Source organism: Mobula hypostoma, chromosome 1 (assembly GCF_963921235.1).
Source record: "Mobula hypostoma chromosome 1, sMobHyp1.1, whole genome shotgun sequence".
Classification (NCBI taxonomy): domain Eukaryota; kingdom Metazoa; phylum Chordata; class Chondrichthyes; order Myliobatiformes; family Myliobatidae; genus Mobula; species Mobula hypostoma.
Genome location: NC_086097.1, coordinates 76,901,851 through 76,920,730, shown reverse-complemented (window position 1 = coordinate 76,920,730; position 18,880 = coordinate 76,901,851). Strand labels below are relative to the sequence as shown.

Below are 18,880 nucleotides of genomic sequence, written 5' to 3'. Positions count from 1 at the left end.
AGAGGGTTGTAAATTTACTAGGCTCCATCTTGGGTACTAGCCTACAAAGTATCTTCAAGGAGCAGAAAGGCAGCATCAATTATTGAGGACCTCCAGCACCCAGGGCATGCCCTTCTCTCACCGTTACCATCAGGTAGGAGGTACAGAAGCCTGAAGGCACACACTCAGCGATTCAGGAACAGCTTCTTCCTCTCTGTCGTCCGATTCCTAAATGGACTTCGAAACTGTGAACACTACCTCACTTTTTAAATATATATTATTTCCGTTTTTGCACAATCTTTAATCTATTCAATATACGTATACTGTAATTGATTTACTTATTTATTATTATTGTTTTCTTCTTCTATATTATGTATTGCATTGAACTGCTGCTGCTAAGTTAACAAATTTCCCGACACATGATGGTGATAATAAACCTGATTCTGATTCTGAAATGTCATATTGTTAGCTCTGTCTGCTATGATTGACAGTACTTGACCAAGGGAAAACATTGACTGAATTGACAAGGTTGGGGCATTGCTGCCTGTGAGACTAACAGGAGATGGAGGTTGTGGTTGCAGAAACAGGAAAACCAAGTTCTCCGAGTAAGAAGAGGCACTGTGAATTTGTCAGAAAGAGGACGTGAGAGTGAGATTTGTCAGAAAGCTCAATGAGCATGAGTGGACTCTGCCATTCACTCTTTATATGGACTGTGTGACTGTGTTGTTTCTGAGGTGATCAAGCATTGCTGAGGTTCCAGGAAAGACCAGAGAAGAGCACAGCAGGATAGATGTGAGGCAAGGAATGATACTGGGCAGGAGGGCTAGAGGCATGTGACATCAGTGAGTTTATAGGTACCATGGATGACAGACAAGTCACTAATGAGAACATTATAAAACTCCTGAAGGGCTATTATAATTCAAAAATGTTGGAAGTTGTTTATTTGCAGTGGACCAACTGCTCGAGGGAGCAAACAGGACAGCAACCGGAAGTGAGATTGTGTGGTAAAATGAGAGACAGTTTTGCTCAGGGCATGATTCTGGGGTGCAAGCAGGCCACAGGCCCACAATGATGATAATAGTGGGGCACAATTTCAACACTAATGGCAAGTCATGTAGATTGAAAATTGGCAGATACGTGAGTGCCAATGGCTTGGTGTCATTTGTTACATGTCTCTAGTCTTCTGTAAGCAACAATCTTTCATCTTCTGGTGCGTCACCATGCCTCTCTGTTCTTCAGCCTTTCCTGAGATCTCAGTGATGTTGTTGACCCTAACCAATCTCCACTTGTCTCTTGGCAATGACTCTCAGCCTTACAATGTCCATTCACATTCTTGAAGAAGTTGAGTAGCTAATAGAGAATGCAGACCCCAATCTCATTAGAAATGGAAAATGCAATGCATGCAAGGAGGTGGGAACAGTCATAGTCAATAGTATTTTTCCCATGTTACAGAGAAAGGACTTAGTGTGACATAGTTACATGGGGTATTTTACAGAGTATTTTAAATTCCATGTGGCATTTCATAATGGTCATATTTTAAAGTGATATAGATGTGGTGTCTGCCTCACAACGGAACTATGACCAGTCCACAGTTATCTGTGCTGCAGATAGCATTGTCAAGACAAAAGATGTGACAATACTTATTGCAGGTCAACCTGTACACACTGATAAGCTTACAGGGCAACCAAAGAAAAGATTGTTGCCATTGAATTCATTGTATTTAGTAGTGTGCTAAATAGATTGCAGAATTTCATTTGGTTATCAGATTATGTTGAAGTTTTTGTACACTGTGTACCACATGGAGTATCTTTAAACTCTTGGGAATATTTATGTACAACTGGAGATGAGGAGAAGGGACCAGATGTATACTGTATGTAACAATAGCTGAAGTAAATTGTGATATAGGGTTTATAGACGGAAAATTAAGAAACTAATTATAATTAGCTAATTGCATAATTTCATATGTAAAATATTTATTTGATGGCATATATTAATATATTTAGGCAGTTGTTGACATGGTTGTACAACTCTCATTTGGAAAGGGAAACCAGTGTTGACTGTGTACATACCTTTAAAGAGTCAATATGTCATAGTGTGGCCTTTATACACCTTTGCATATTACACGCTTTTTAATTTGAGAATAGCTGCTTTCAGTATAGGATACTCTGCTGTTTCTGCTCTCCAGCCTAAGTGATTGTATTCGCAGCAAAACAGACCTTACAGCAAAGACTTTCATTAACAGCTTTCAAATTGCTCTTGGTTTTGTGAATGCGTATGGAAACACAATTTGCAGAGGAAGAATGCATTATGGTTAATCCCACAGATTTTTCTTGCACAGCTGTTCCTGTCTATTCATGATCGACCTAATTTCCTAATGAACGGAGCGATTTAGCTCTCTTAACATTTTCTGTCATCTACACCTGCTTGGACTTTAATGGTTCTGTTATATTAACAGTTATTTCAAGCTTCAAACTCTGATTGTTAAGGAAATGAAGGTAAAGGGTATCATTAAATAGTGTTTGAAACAGTATTTTTTCAGAATCATTGATGAAGCTTTCAGTGGAAGTCCATGAAATGAGGAAGAGCAACCCACTTCAGAACACTTTTTATCCTCTGCAAACGTGTTGAAAAATGAATGGTTGCAGATGGCAGCCCATTTAACAATAAAGAAGAATTACAGGATATTGTTCCATTTTCCCCGAAGCTTTCTTTTTTACTTGCTGATCCATGTACAGCACCCGAGGCAAACTCAGAGTCTGCAGCAGACAGCAAGCATTAGCCATAGCTTATAAATATGATTTTATAACACTGTTATGTTAGCTGATATTCCTATAGCATATATCACAAGGTCCTGCTGATGCTGGAAATCCAGAGCAACACACACAAAATGCTGAAAGATCCCAGCAGGCCAAGCAGCATCTACAGAAATGAATAAACAGTCAACATTTCAGGCCGGGACCCTGCATCTGGACTGGAAAAGAAGGGGGAAGATGCCAGAATAAAATGATTGGGGAGACGGGAAGGAGGACAAGCAAGAAGGTGATAGGTAAAGCCAGGCGGGTGGAAAAGGGGTTCAGAAGTAAGAACTTGGGAGGTGATACTAGGAAAAGGTAAAGGGCTGGAGAAGAGGGAATCTGATAGGAGAGGAGAGTGGATCATGGGAGAAAGGGAAGGAGGAGGGGCACCGGGGGAGGTGATAGGCAGGTGAGGAGAAGAAGTAAGAGACCAGAGTGGGGAAATGAAGAGGGAAGGGGGAGGGAGAAAGTTGGAGAAATCATTGTTCATACCATCAGGTTGAAGGCTATCTAGACAGAACATGAGGTGTTGCTCCTCCACCCTGACTGTGCCCTCAGTTTTATTTACTTAGGCACACTATCTCTATCATGACTTAAGATTGCAGTAAACTGTGTATGAAAGATTTACTGGAACATTGCTAGAGTTTCCATCTATCAGGAGATGTAAAATAAAATTATTTAAAAATCTTCTGCTTATTCTAGTATATGTAAAAGATCCCTTAAAGAGGAGTAAGGCCTTCACTTGACATATTGACTAACTCCCTTCTCTGAACTAGCATCACCAAACCATTTATCTGGTTCAATCTTAATTGTTGATAATGAGCTCCACAGGGGACTGTCTTGTCTCCCTTTCTCTTCACCATTTACACCTCAGACTTCAACTACTGCACAGAGTCTTGTCATCTTCAGAAGTTTTCAGATGACTCTGCCATAGTTGGATGCATCAGCAGGGGAGATGAGGCTGAGTACAGGGCTACGATAGGAAACTTTGTCACATGGTGTGAGCAGAATTATCTGCAACTTAATGTGAAAAAGACTAAGGAGCTGGTGGTAGACCTGAGGAGAGCTAAGGTACCGGTGACCCCTGTTTCCACCCAGGGGGTCAGTGTGGACATGGTGGAGGATTACAAATACCTGGGGATACGAATTGACAATAAACTGGACTGGTCAAAGTACACTGAGGCTGTCTACAAGAAGGGTCAGAGCCGTCTCTATTTCCTGAGGAGACTGAGGTCCTTTAACATCTGCCGGACGATGCTGAGGATGTTCTACGAGCCGGTGGTGGCCAGTGTTATCATGTTTGCTGTTGTGTGCTGGGGCAGCAGGCTGAGGGTAGCAGACACCAACAGAATCAACAAACTCATTCGTAAGGCCAGTGATGTTGTGGGGATGAAACTGGACTCTCTCACGGTGGTGTCTGAAAAGAGGATGCTGTCTAAGTTGCATGCCATCTTGGACAATGTCTCCCATCCAGTACATAATGTACTGAGTGGGCACAGGAGTACATTCAGCCAGAGACTCATTCCACCAGGATGTAACACAGAGTGTCCTAGGAAGTCATTCCTGCCTGTGGCCATCAAACTTTACAATTCCTCCCCTTGGAGGGTCAGACACCCTGAGCCAATAGGCTGGTCCTGGACTTATTTCATAATTTACTGGCACAATTTACATATTACTATTTAACTATTTATGGTTTTATTACTATTATTTATGGTGCAACTGTAACAAAAACCAATTTTCCCCAGGATTAATAAAGTATGACTATGGCTATGACTATATAGCTCTGATGTGTATTGACATAGAGAAAAGAATCACAAAAGGAAGGATCAAAAGAAAGAAGAGATAAAAATAGAAATGCTGGAAATGCTCATCACCTTTCTGCATTTGTGGAAAGAGAAACAGCCCACGTTTCGGGTCTGTGACCCTTCATCAGGACTGGAAAAGAGAACATGCAAGTTTGTTTTCAGTGGGAAGGGGTATGTAGAACAAAGACAGTGTCTCTATTAGGATGAGTCAAAATGTTTTAATAATACAATTACCGGCACATTAAGCTTCTAAGTCTACATAACGAGTTGTTACAGTTACATTCACAGCAGGCTAGATTTAAGCATTTAGGATAAGAAAAACTAAGCCAGCATGAAACAAGCACAAAAAAGTGGGGGGAGAAAACTAAGCAGGTAGAATCAGAACAGTGAGACAGTTCATTTTTCAGTGAAGAAACCTACATCAAACCTGAGGAAGAGAAAAATAATGTAGTCTGTGCAGTGGTAAAATGAATGAAACTAAGGGAATTTCTTTGATAGAGTCAGTATGTGGCAGATAGGATGGGCTGCAATGGTTGCACCCAATGGTTTGACGTAGTCTTGGCTTACTGGGGTGTATTCAGCAAGCCAAGCTCTAAACAAAGATGAAAAGAGAAAGGTGGTCAGTTAAGTTACTCTTACGTCAGGAAGAGCGAGCACATTACTCCAAGCTTGATAGATTTAAAGTGAATAATTCCCCAGGGCCTGACAGTGCATCTTCAGACTTTGTTGGAGGCTGGAGAATAAATTGCAGAGATATTTACTTCATCCTTAACCACTGATGAAGTTCCTGAAGACTGGAAGATAGTTAATGTTTTAAGAAGTTTGGCAAGGATAAACGAGGGAACTACATGCCAGCCAGCCTGATATCGATAGTGGGGAAGTTTCTGGAAGAAATTCTGGAGAACAGGATCTACCAGCACTTGGGTAGACAGAGTCTGATTAGGACCAGTCGTCACGGTTTTGTGTGTGGAAAATCATGCTTGATGAGATTTTGAGATTTTTTATTGAAAAAGGTAACCTCAAGTATAGATGAAGATAGGGAAGTGGATATTTTGTATTTAGATTTAGGAAGGCCTTTGACGATGTCCCATATGTAGGCAGATCAGGAGGGTTAAGTCCCACGGAATCCAGAGAGATCTAGTTAGGTGGATTCAAAATAGGAGGTAGGAAGCGGAGAGTGATGATTGAAAGTTATTTCTTGGAACGCAGACTGGTATCTAGTGTTGTGCCACAGAAGTCGGTGTTGAGACCTTTGTTACTTGCTTTATGTGTGTGTATATTATATATATTTTATTTGGATGTTAATGAACAAAACTTGATCAATAAGTTTGAGGGTGACACAAAATTAGCAGGTGTGTTGATAGTGAAGAAGATTATCACAGTTTACAAGGGGATCATGATTGGTTAGGAAGTGGGCTGAAGAAAGGCAAATGCATTTCAATACAGTTAAGTGTGGGGTGATACATTTTGGAAAGTCAAACTAATATAGAACTTGTACTACGACTGGTAGGATACTAAGGGAATGTAATGGAACTGAGGAACTTCAGAGTATAGGTGCATTTTTTTTAAAGTGGCATCTCAGATAGACAGAATGGTGAAAAAAGAATATAGCATGCTGGTCTTTATCAGTCAGAGCATTGAGTATAGGAAATGAAACATTATGTTGCAATTGTATAAAACCATAAGGCAAAGGAGCAGAATTTGGCCTTTCAGCCCATCAAGTCTGCTGTGCTGTTCCATCATGGCTGATCTCAGATCCCATTCAACCCCATACACCTGCCTTCCCACCATATCCTTTGATGCCCTGACTGATCAGGAAATGATCAACTTCCACCTTAAATATACCATTGGACTTGGCCTCCACCGCAGTCAGTGACAAAGCATCCACAGATTTACTACTCTCTGGCTAAAAGAATTCCTCCTTCCCTCTGTTCTAAAAGGTCGCCCCTCAATTTTGAAGCTGTGCCCTCTAGTTCTGGATACCCCACCGTAGGAAACATCCTCTCCACAACCACCCTATCTAGTCCTTTCAACATTCGGTAAGTTTCAATGAGATGCGCCCGCATTCTTCTAAATTCCAGTGAGTACAGGCCCAAAGCTGCTAATTGTAGGCAGAATTTCAGATGGTGAGGAGAAGGCATACAGGAGTGAGATCAATCAGCTGGCTGAATGGTATTGCACTCAACATCAGTAAGCCCAAGGAATTGATGGTGAACTTCAGGAATGAGAAGTCGAGGGAACAGATACCAATCCTTATTCAGGGATCAGCAGTGGAAATGGTGAGCAGATTCAAGCTTCTGGGTGTCAACATCACTGAGGATCTATCCTGGCCCAACATATTGATGCCAAAGAAGGCACAATAGTCTCTATATTTCATTAGGTGTTTGAGGAGATTTAGTATGTCACCAATCACTCTCGCAAATTTCTACAGATGTACTGTGGAGGGCATTCTAACTGGTTACATCACAGTCTGATATGGAGGGGCTACTGCATAGAATGAAAAATAGCTGCAGAAAGTTGCAAACTCAGCCAGCTCCATCATAGGCACTAGCCACCCCGGCATCGAGGACATCTTCAAAAGGTGATGCCTCAAAAAGGCAGCATGTATTATTAAGGAATCCTATCTCCCAGGCCATATCTGTTCAGAAATCTGATAGTGGAGGGAAAGAATGTTGAGTGTGTGTCTTCAGTCTCCTGTACCTTCTCCTTGATGGTAGCAATGAGAAGTGGACAAGGACTGGGAGATGTGAATCTTTAATAATGGATGCACTGTTTATTTAATTTAAATTTACATACATTTTTATTGTAATTTATAGCTTTGGTTATTACATCTTTCACTACACTGCTGCTGCAAAACAACAAATTTCACGACATGTGCCAATGATATTAAACCTGATTCTGATTCTGATTCTGATTGAATGGTGTCACAGCAACAACCTTGAACTCCCTGTTAGCAAGACCAGGAATTGATTGTGGACTTCAGGAATGAGATGTAAAGAAAACATAGAAAGGTCCTCATTGAGCGATCAGAAGGTGGAAAGGGCAAGCACCCTTAAATTCCTGGGTGCCAACATCTCAATGGATCTATCCTGGGGCCAACACATTAATGAAATCACAGATAAGGCATGCCAATGGCCCTACTTCTTTAAGTGTTTGAAGAGATTTGATATGTCACCAAGGACTCTTGCGTATTTTTGCAGATGTACAGTGGAGAGCACTCTTAGTGATTGTATTACAGCCTGGTATGGAGGGTCCAATCAATGGATCACAAGAGGGTTGTAGAGTCAGCCAGCTTCATAATGGCCACAACCCACTCTACCATGTCTGAACTACGATGACAACCATTGAGGACATTTTGAAGAAGTGGTGCCTCAAGAAGACAACATCCATCATTATGGACTGAGGACACACCCTCTTCTCCTTACTACCATCTGGGGAGAAACAGGAGCCTGAAGACCCACACTCAAAGATTCAGGAAAACAATTTTCCTCTCCACTGTCATTAGATTTCTGAATGGTCCATGAACACCACCTCAATATTCCATTTTTTTGACACTATTTATTTATTTTGTAATTCGTAGTAATCTTATGTCTTTACACTGTACTGCTGCTGTAAAACAATTAATTTCATGCCATTTAAGATAGTGACAATAAATCAGATTCTAAAACTGAAAAGAAGGCAGAAAAGATGTTGTCAAGACTGGAGTGCTTAAATCAAAGGGAATGGTAGGCTTGGCAAGGTTTTTATTCCTTGGAATGAAGGAGAACAAGGGGTAAACTTAGACAAAATTTAAAACTACGAGAGGCCATGATAACAGTCTTTTCCACAGGGTAGGGAAGAGCAAAACTAGGGAGCATATAGTAAATTTAGGGTGAGAGGGAGAAGCTTTATAGCAGACCTGAGGGGCAAACTTTTCATGAAGACTATGGTGAGCACAGGGAATGAGCTGCCAGAAGTAGTTGAGCTAGGTACAATGGTATCATGGAGGGATTGGGACCAGCTAAGCGGGCATCTTGGTCAGCATGGAGTCATTGGCTGAAAGGACTGTTTCCACATTGTTTTGCTCTATGACTCTAGAGAATTCAATATTAAGTCTGGACCTTAAATGTTTTTTTTTTACTTTTAACAGATGTTGCCTGACCTGCTGAGTGTTTCCAGCATTTTCTGAACATGTTTCACATTTCTAGCAATGACTGTTCTTTTGACTTTCCAGTCATCATAACTTGGCATTAAATGAGGCAGAACATGCTATCAAAATCTGGCACAATAACACATGCCATACCTCTGTTTGGTTAAATAGTCAATGTGAGAATGTCATTAAAATACTGCAAAAAATAGATTGCATTCTGCTGAAAATGGCCTTTGCAACTGTGTCCTTTTAATGACAGGAGATGGTTAAAGATAAAGATAAAAATTAGCTTTAGGAATTCTTAAAACAATCAGCTGCTTTCGTGACTAATATTAAAGAGGAGTGCAACAAATAACAAGATGTGAACAATACATTTCTATAATAGACATATAATGGTTCAGCAAGTTTCAATGTAGATAACTGTTGGATATCACAGTTTGATTAAGCAAAATAGGAGGTTATATATTACAAATAAAACATTTTGAAGAGGTAGAAGAATAATATAAATTGAGTAAGAATAAGCAAATCACTACATCTTGTGATATAAGCTAATAAAGCATTAAAATAAAATTCTTTGTTATTTCCTACAGAGATTGAATCGAAGAGAAGAAATGCAAAGGACGGCAATCGTAAGTTAAAAGAAGAATGCAGAACTAAAGTCTTTGTCCACTGACGAGAGTGCCACTGGGAGTGGTTGAATGGAAGGTGATGGATGCATTTGGTGATCAGCCAAAGTATGAAGCTTAAGGAAGAGATAGATAAGAAGAGCAAAAGGAAAAGATACAAGATGTGTGGGTGTCTAATATAGAGGCACCACTATTCTGTGACACATACAAGATAAAGGCAAAGTCGGGAAGAAAGAAAGAAATTTCATTCTCCATTAATGCTACCTGCACCCTGGTGCAGTAGAAATTGCACTACTGGCATAGGATGGGTATCTTTCTGGATAGATAATATTTAAATAACTGTACATGTTTGACGGCACACACGTCATTGTTTTAAACCATGTTTACTGCAAAGCTGCTACATGGGTGGAATATGAACAATTTAGGGCAAGATTAAGATTATTTTGTTGCACCTTGGTAGGGCAAATGCAAGGAGACAGTACACTAAGGACAAGATCCTTAACAGTGCTGCTGGGCAGAGAGATCTTGGGATCCAAGTTCATAGCTCCTTGAAAGTGGCTACACAGGTGGATAAAGTGACTAAGGTGGCTTTAGAATACTTCCTTTTATTAGGCGAGGCACTGAGTTTAAAAGTCAAGAGGTTATGTTGCAACTTTATAAAACTCCAATTCAGCCACATCTGGAGTATTGCATATGCTTTTGGTTGCCCCAATATAGGGAGGATGTTGAGGCTTTGAAGAGAATTCAGAAGAGACTCACTGGGACGCTGCCTGGTTTAGAGGGCATGTGCTATCATGAGAGGCTGGATAAACTTGGGCTGTTTTGTTTGGACCAGCAGAGGCTGAGGGGAGATCTGACAGAGGTTTATAAGATTATGAGAGGCACAGACAGAGTAGACAGGAAGTGTATGTTTCCCAGGGCTGAAATATCTAACCCCAGAGGGCATGTATTGAAGGTGAGAGGGGGTAGGTTCAAAGGGGATGTGAAGGGCAAGCTTTTTACTCTGAGTGTCGTGGATGCCTGGCATGTGCTGCCCAGTATGGTGGTAGAGGGAAATACATTAGAGGCTTTTAAGAGATGTTTAGATGGACACATGGATGTAAGGAAGATGGAGGAATACGGATACTGAGTAGGTAGAAGGGATAAGTGTTTGAGTGTTTTTGATCTGCTTTTTTAGCTGGATCAGCACAACACTGTGGGCTGAAGGGCCTGCTTCTGTGCTCGACTGTTCTACGTTGTCCATAATGATATAAGCACTCTTGTACTTCAGCTCACCCAGGCTGAAAGTTTTGCTTCTACAGCAGCAGACAATTACATGGCTACTGGTCATTACTACTGAGAGTTACACCATGGTCCTGATAAAGCCCAATGTTCACAGTTGGAGTCGAAATCGGTTGAAACAACTGGAAACAAATCTGTGGCCTGACTACAACAAGTCATATCGCCTCCCCAAACCGCCCAGAGACATCTACTCCCTATCCATTCTATACTCTGTTTGGAAATGGTGTCTGTATTCCAAGCTAAAGATGAGCAGTGTTGCAAGGGTAAGACAGACACAACTGTCTTCAACTGTTTGGCCATCCTACCCTGAATTGACTTCCGGTGCCATAGGAATGTACTAGCAGTTAAACCGGAGAACTTACCATTGCTGTTGAACGCCTATCAGGGAGATCATTAGAGAACCTTAGCGGATATCAGCATATTGCTGAGATTGAGATATTTTATTTTCTCGGTCTAGCCTTTCAGCATGTCACCTCTGTAAATTCTGGAATTACCCCGCTATTAAAAATGAATCTAGCTTCAATGCTAAGGTAACCATGGTGACAGCATGTCTGATTATTTTAGAACAGTATATACTTATTAGAGAGCTTGTGTCAAAAAAAAAATCTCAGTATTATAGGATCTTTGCTGCCAGTAAGGAGTTCTCACTGTGACTACACAGATTTCCTCAGGTGCTCCAGTTTCCTCCCACAGTCCAAAGATGTACTGATTGGTAGGTTAATTGGTCATTGTAAATTGTCCTGTGATTAGGCTATTGTTAAATTGGGGGTTGCTGGGCACCGTGGTGCGTAGGGTCGGAAGGCCCTATTCCGTGCTGTATCTCAATAATTAATAAATAAATAAACAAACAAACAAACAAACAAATCCAATTAAAACTCAAAATGATGGAGTTACCTTTCCACATAGACATTCTTCCCTGTCCCCAAAGCATACAGGCTGCACAGGATCCTATAGCATGACACTTGGACATCATCCACTGTAAACACAAAACCATATTTCTGTGAGTTTAAAGCTCTCATTAAGCAATCTCCTACAACAGTTCTAATTGAAGCAAATATTTACCAAATATGAAATTAAAACCCTTTTCATTCTTTACCAATTCAGTCTTCTTAATTTTCAAACATTACGATAGGATGGAAAAACTGGAAGGAAAACATTTCAGGACTCAAATATGAGTCCTTTTCCTGTTTTTTTGGAGTAATATGGCACACTTATTATACCAGGAAACAACAAATAAAATAGCTCAGTTGACAGATTTTTTTTTTGTTTTCTGTCCATTGACAACAAAATGCAGCAAGAGACCAGTAGTAAAACACTAGTAAAGGCAGCAGCTGAAAACACACATATACTTTGAACATTATTTCTCCTTGATATCCTTTCAACTGATTTTGCCAGTATTACATTCCTGTACAAAAATACTTTCTCATTTATTCTGTTGCATTATACTATGCACCAACATGTTTACTTATCTTTACTGACTTGATACTACAGACAGGAAAATCTGACTTTCCCAGTACCAGGCTGTATCCCCACCACCATCAACTCAATGAATCGTATTTACAATATCAAGGTTCTTGCAGAATTTCCTGTATGTGCCTTGATTTCAATCCTGAGACAGATGATATGAATATCAGTCCCATTTATTCATGAACTACCAATGTCAAAGCAAAAGACGGTATGGCAAGTGACTGCTGTATTGCCATTCTGAAAGGGCTTTTCTTTCAACGTTCCTATTTGACTGATGTTTGTACACATTCTTTCTCAGTGTAACTTGCAGATACATATTCACACCTCTTACAAGTTCCATAGGATTCTGTCTTCACTATCCTTTCTGAAATGGTAATCCATGTTTAAGAAGTTAATGTAAAGAATCATGGAGTTGCACAGTGTGAAAACTTGCCCTTCAGTTCATCACATTCACACCAAATTTTTGCCTATCTGCACGAATAACATTTGCCTGCATTAGTTCTCTTCTCTCTTCTTCCCCCTTCCATCAGGCAGATAATGGAACAGTTTGAAAACACATACCACCAGGCTCAAGGATAATTTCTATCCTCCTGTTACAAGACCCGTGAATAATCTTCTTATATGATCAAGATGATCTTGATCTCTTAATCTACCTTGTCATGGCCTTTGCATTTTACTTATTCATCTACTTACACTGCACTTTCTCTGTAACTGCGAGACCATATTTTGCATTTTGTTTTCTATTTGTTGAACTTATATATGGAATAATTTGTCAAGATGGCATGCAAACATAACCTTTTCATTGTCTCGTGATTTGTATCTGATTCCACCATCTCCTCCAGCAGCAAGTTCCAGATATCAATCACATTCAGGGTAAAAAAACTAGCTCTCAAATCCCCTTTCAAGCTCTAAAAATAATGGTAGGATACACAGTCTTGTTAACGTGCAAGTTGATAAGCATCCTGCAGCTCGGATGGGATATTTAGTGAATAGTGCATCAGTAATCTCTGAATAATTCAGTGTGAGCTTAGCAAAAACATTAACTTCTGTTCACGTTTCATACAATTGATGTATCCATATCACAACTGATCAGTAAATATCAGTCAGTTTTGTCTTGTCTTATGGTCCAATAAAAGTTTTTTTTAATTGCTACTAATTGGCAACACATGGAAACTGAGCTCCTTTCAGACTCAGGCTGAACTACAGAAGACGGGTAGGAGGTCTAGCCCCTGCACACGCAGTACACAGGCCTATTGGCATGTGGACACGCTGTGGTGCTCGTGAATCAGATTCCCAGCTATGGGTAAATATCCCCACTGCCTTGTGGGCAGTTTCGGGTGAGACAAAGGCTACAGGAGTAAACCCACGCAACATACATCAAAGTTGCTGGTGAACGCAGCAGGCCAAGCAGCATCTACAGGAAGAGGCGCAGTCGACGTTTCAGGCCGAGACCCTTCGTCAGGACTAACTGAAGGAAGAGTGAGTAAGGGATTTGAAAGCTGGAGGGGGAGGGGGAGATGCAAAATGATAGGAGAAGACAGGAGGGGGAGGGATAGAGCCGAGAGCTGGACAGGTGATAGGCAAAAGGGGATACGAGAGGATCATGGGACAGGAGGCCTAGGGAGAAAGACGGGGGGGGGGTGACCCAGAGGATGGGCAAGAGGTATATTCAGAGGGACAGAGGGAGAAAAAGGAGAGTGAGAGAAAGAATGTGTGCATAAAAATGAGTAACAGCTGGGGTACGAGGGGGAGGTGGGGCCTAGCGGAAGTTAGAGAAGTCAATGTTCATGCCATCAGGTTGGAGGCTACCCAGACGGAATATAAGGTGTTGTTCCTCCAACCTGAGTGTGGCTTCATCTTTACAGTAGAGGAGGCCGTGGATAGACATGTCAGAATGGGAATGGGATGTGGAATTAAAATGTGTGGCCACTGGGAGATCCTGCTTTCTCTGGCGGACAGAGCGTAGATGTTCAGCAAAGCGGTCTCCCAGTCTGCGTCGGGTCTCACCAATATATAAAAGGCCACATCGGGAGCACCGGACGCAGTATATCACCCCAGTCGACTCACAGGTGAAGTGATGCCTCACCTGGAAGGACTGTTTGGGGCCCTGAATGGTGGTAAGGGAGGAAGTGTAAGGGCATGTGTAGCACTTGTTCCGTTTACACGGATAAGTGCCAGGAGGGAGATCAGTGGGGAGGGATGGGGGGGACGAATGGACAAGGGAGTTGTGTAGGGAGCGATCCCTGCGGAATGCAGAGAGAGGGGGGGAGGGAAAGATGTGCTTAGTGGTGGGATCCCGTTGGAGGTGGCGGAAGTTACGGAGAATAATATGTTGGACCCGGAGGCTGGTGGGGTGGTAGGTGAGGACCAGGGGAACCCTATTCCTAGTGGGGTGGTGGGAGGATGGAGTGAGAGCAGATGTACGTGAAATGGAGGAGATGCGTTTAAGAGCAGAGTTGATAGTGGAGGAAGGGAAGCCCCTTTCTTTAAAAAATGAAGACATCTCCCTCGTCCTAGAATGGAAAGCCTCATCCTGAGAGCAGATGCGGCGGAGACGGAGGAATTGCGAGAAGGGGATGGCGTTTTTGCAAGAGACAGGGTGAGAAGAGGAATAGTCCAGATAGCTGTGAGAGTCAGTAGGCTTATAGTAGATATCAGTGGATAAGCTGTCTCCAGAGACAGAGACAGAAAGATCTAGAAAGGGGAGGGAGGTGTCGGAAATAGACCAGGTAAACTTGAGGGCAGGGTGAAAGTTGGAGGCAAAGTTAATAAAGTCAACGAGTTCTGCATGCGTGCAGGAAGCAGCGCCAATGCAGTCGTCGATATAGCGAAGGAAAAGTGGGGGACAGATACCAGAATAGGCACGGAACATAGATTGTTCCACAAACCCAACAAAAAGGCAGGCATAGCTAGGACCCATACGGGTGCCCATAGCTACACCTTTAGTTTGGAGGAAATGGGAGGAGCAAAAGGAGAAATTATTAAGAGTAAGGACTAATTCCGCTAGACGAAGCAGAGTGGTGGTAGAGGGGAACTGATTAGGTCTGGAATCCAAAAAGAAGCGTAGAGCTTTGAGACCTTCCTGATGGGGGATGGAAGTATATAAGGACTGGACATCCATGGTGAAAATAAAGCGGTGGGGGCCAGGGAACTTAAAATCATCGAAAAGTTTAAGAGCGTGAGAAGTGTCACGAACATAGGTCGGAAGGGATTGAACAAGGGGTGATAAAACAGTGTCGAGGTATGCAGAAACGAGTTCGGTGGGGCAGGAGCAAGCTGAGACAATAGGTCGGCCAGGACAGGCAGGTTTGTGGATCTTGGGTAGGAGGTAGAAACGGGAAGTGCGGGGTGTGGGAACTATAAGGTTGGTAGCAATGGATGGGAGATCCCCTGAGCGGATAAAGTCGTTGATAGTGTGGGAGACAATGGCCTGGTGCTCCTTGGTGGGGTCACGATCGAGGGGTAAATAAGAGGAGGTATCCGCGAGTTGTCGCTGTGCCTCGGCAAGGTAGAGGTCAGTACGCCAGACTACAACAGCACCCCCTTTATCAGCGGGTTTAATAATAAGGTTAGGATTAGTGCGGAGGGAGTGGAGAGCAGAGCGTTCCGAAGGAGTGAGGTTGGAATGGGGACAAGGTGCGGTGAAGTCGAGACGGTTGATGTCCCGTCGGCAGTTGGCAATAAAGAGATCCAGAGCAGGCAGAAGACCAGAGCGGGGTGTCCATGAAGAAGAGGAGGGTTGAAGACGGGAGAAGGGGTCATCGGTGGGGGTGGAAGAGTCCTTGCCGAGTCCCAGGCAGCAAAGGCAGAGTGGAGCCCCTAAGGCGGCTGGACGTCATTGAATATCCTTCCAATACCTCCTCCAGCCAAGCTGGTGCCAAACTATTGCTTCATAAGCTTTCCTTTGGACTACACTGGTGAGGCTGAGAGGGGTATCTTGATGACTACGCATTTCAGGATCTCAAACACGAGGAAATCTGCAGATGCTGGAAATTCAAGCAACACACATAAAAAATGCTGGTGAATGCAGCAGGCCAGGCAGCATCTATAGGAAGTGGTACAGTCGTTTCGGGCCGAGACCCTTCATCAGGACTAACTGAAAGAAGAGATAGTAAGAGATTTGAAAGTGGGAGGGTGAGAGGGAGATCCGAAATGACAGGAGAAGGCAGGAAGTGGCGGGATGGAGCTAAGAACTGGAAAGTTGATTGGCAAAAGGGATACTGCTTTTTTTCTCTCCCTTTTTTCTCCCTCTGTCTCTCTCACTATAACTTCATGCCTGCTCTCCATCCTCTGGGTTCCCCTCCCTCTTTCTTTCTCCTAGGCCTCCTGTCCCATGATCCTCTCCCTTCTCCAGCCTCGTATCCCTTTTGCCAATCAACTTTCCAGCTCTTGGCTCCATCCCTCCCCCTCCTGTCTTCTCCTATCACTTCGGATCTCTCCCTCCGCATCCCACTTTCAAATCTCTTACTATCTCTTCTTTCAGTTAGTCCTGACGAAGGGTCTCGGCCCAAAACGTTGACTGCACCTCCTCCTATAGATGCTGCCTGGCCTGCTGCACTCACCAGCATTTTTTATGTGTGTCATTTCAAGATCTCCATATTTTCTGCCAAGGCTTGTTGTGATTATGATGATCACCCATTGTTCCTTCGAGACAGACGGATGCCAACCAACCAGTGTCGATCAATCACTCTAATCCAGAAAGTGAGCAGCTAAACACGTCATTCTAAATGGTTGTGATTATTGATCTCACTTTTAATTCCTCCATTTTTCATATTCTCTTTTAACTCAAACTTAATTTTCCCCTCTGTAATCTATCTGCACCTTCTATGACTCTAATTCACATTTGTTTATTGCCTTTTCTATTGGTTCTTAATTCTCAATGGTCAAGAGACACTTTATTGTATTCTGATTAAATGTCAGCATCCTTCAACATTAGCTCTATTTCTCCCTACATAATGCTGCCTAAAGGGCTTGGTATTTGCATTTTTTTAACCTCAGATTTTTAATATCAGTGATATAAACAATACTGTGCAAAAGTCATAGGCACATATACAGTATATAGCTTGGCTGCCCAAGTCTTTTGTATAGGTTCAATATGTACATTTAATGTCAGAGAAATGAATGCAATACACATCCTGAAATTCTTTTTCTTTGCAAAATCCACGAAAACATATTATGTCTTCCAGTTATCAAATAACACTTAATACTACTGAACTAATACAAAGCTAAGTCCTGTTATTTCTGTTTCTCAACCATTTTATTTTAATCAATATATAGTACTGTTCAAAAGTCTTAGAGATCCTAGCTATATACTTATATATATGCTTATGACTTTTGCACAGTCCTGCAGCTACAAACGAGAAATTCTGCAGATGCTGGAAATCCAAGTAACAAACACAAAATACTGGAGCAACCCAGCAGGCCAGGCAGGGTCTATGGAAATGAATGAACAGTTAATGTTTTGAGCAGAAACCCTTCATCAGGACTGTAAAGGAAGGGAGAAGAAGTCAGAAATATAAGGTGAGGGGAGGGGAGGAAGAAATGTAAGGTGGCAGGTGATAGGTGAGACCGGGAGAGGGAGAGGAGTAAAGTAAAGAGCTGGGAATTGGTGAGGAGATGAGGGCTGGAGAAGGGGAAATCTGATAGGAGAGGACAGAAGACCATGGAAGAAAGGGAAGGGGACGGAGCACCAGAGGGAGGTAATGGGCAGGTAGGAAGAGGTGTGAGAGGGAAATAAGAATGGTGAATGGTGAAGGATAGGAGGGGGATAATTACCAGAAGTTTGCAAAATCGATGTTCATGCCATCAGATTGGAGGCTACCCAGACGGAATATAAAGTGTTGCTCCTCCAACCTGAGTGTGGCCTCATCGTGGCAGTAGAGGAGACATGGACTGACATGTTAGAATGGGAATGGGAAGTAGAATTGAAATGGGTGGCCAATGGGAATTCCTGCGTTTTGAGGTGGACAGAGCATAGGTGCTCGGTGAAGTGGTCTCCCAATCTATCTTGTGTCTCAACAATATACAGGAGGCCATACCAGGAGCACCAGATACAGTAAATGACCTCAACACACTCACAGGGGAAGTGTCGCCTCACCTGAAAGGACAGTCTGTGGCCCTGAATGGTAGTGAGGGAGGAGGCGTAGGGGCAATTCTGGCACTTGTTCAGCTTGCAAGGGTAAGTACCAGGAGGGAGATCAGTGGGGAGGGATGAATGGACAAGGGAATCATGTAGGGATCGATCCCTGCGGAAAGTAGAAACTGAGGGGAGGGAAAGTTATGCTTGGCGGTGGGATCTCGTAGGAGATGGTGGAAGTTACTGAGAATTGTGTGCTGGATGTGGAGGTTTGTGGGGAGGTAGATGAGGACATGAGCAACAGTATCCCTCGTGTGGCGGTGGGAGGATGCAAAATGGAAGAGGTGTAGGTGAGGCCAGCTCTTTTCCTTGAAGAAGGAGGACATCTCAGTTGTTCTAGAATGAAAAGCCTCACCCTGAGAGCAGATGCAGTGGAGACGGAGGAACTGAAAAAAGAGAATGGCATTTTTACAAGTGACTGGGTGGGAAAGAGGTATAGTCACTGTAACTATTCACAGGCCTATCAAAACATCTTCCAAATTACCTCCTGTCCCACTTCTCTCTCTTTGCTATGTCAGCTTACTTTTCCAGTAATTTACAGCATTTTTGAGCTGAATGGTGTGGGAAAGTCCAGTGAAGCAGAAAAGGCCAATCTATTATCCAAACTCCCTTCTCTTCATACAGCACTACCGCACAAACACTACACTGGGGGATCGGTAGTG

General features: G+C 42.6%; 1 protein-coding gene across 9 annotated transcripts in view; it reads right to left on the bottom strand.

Annotated features, from left to right (window-relative positions):
- Positions 1-18,880, bottom strand: part of ryr3 (ryanodine receptor 3) — a 380,840-nt gene that overhangs the window by 109,416 nt on the left and 252,544 nt on the right. For all 9 annotated transcript variants that reach the window (XM_063051027.1, XM_063051036.1, XM_063051064.1 and 6 more), the window contains one exon: positions 11,510-11,591. In XM_063051027.1, coding sequence (XP_062907097.1) covers positions 11,510-11,591 — 82 coding nt within the window. The remainder of the gene's footprint in view (positions 1-11,509; positions 11,592-18,880) is intronic.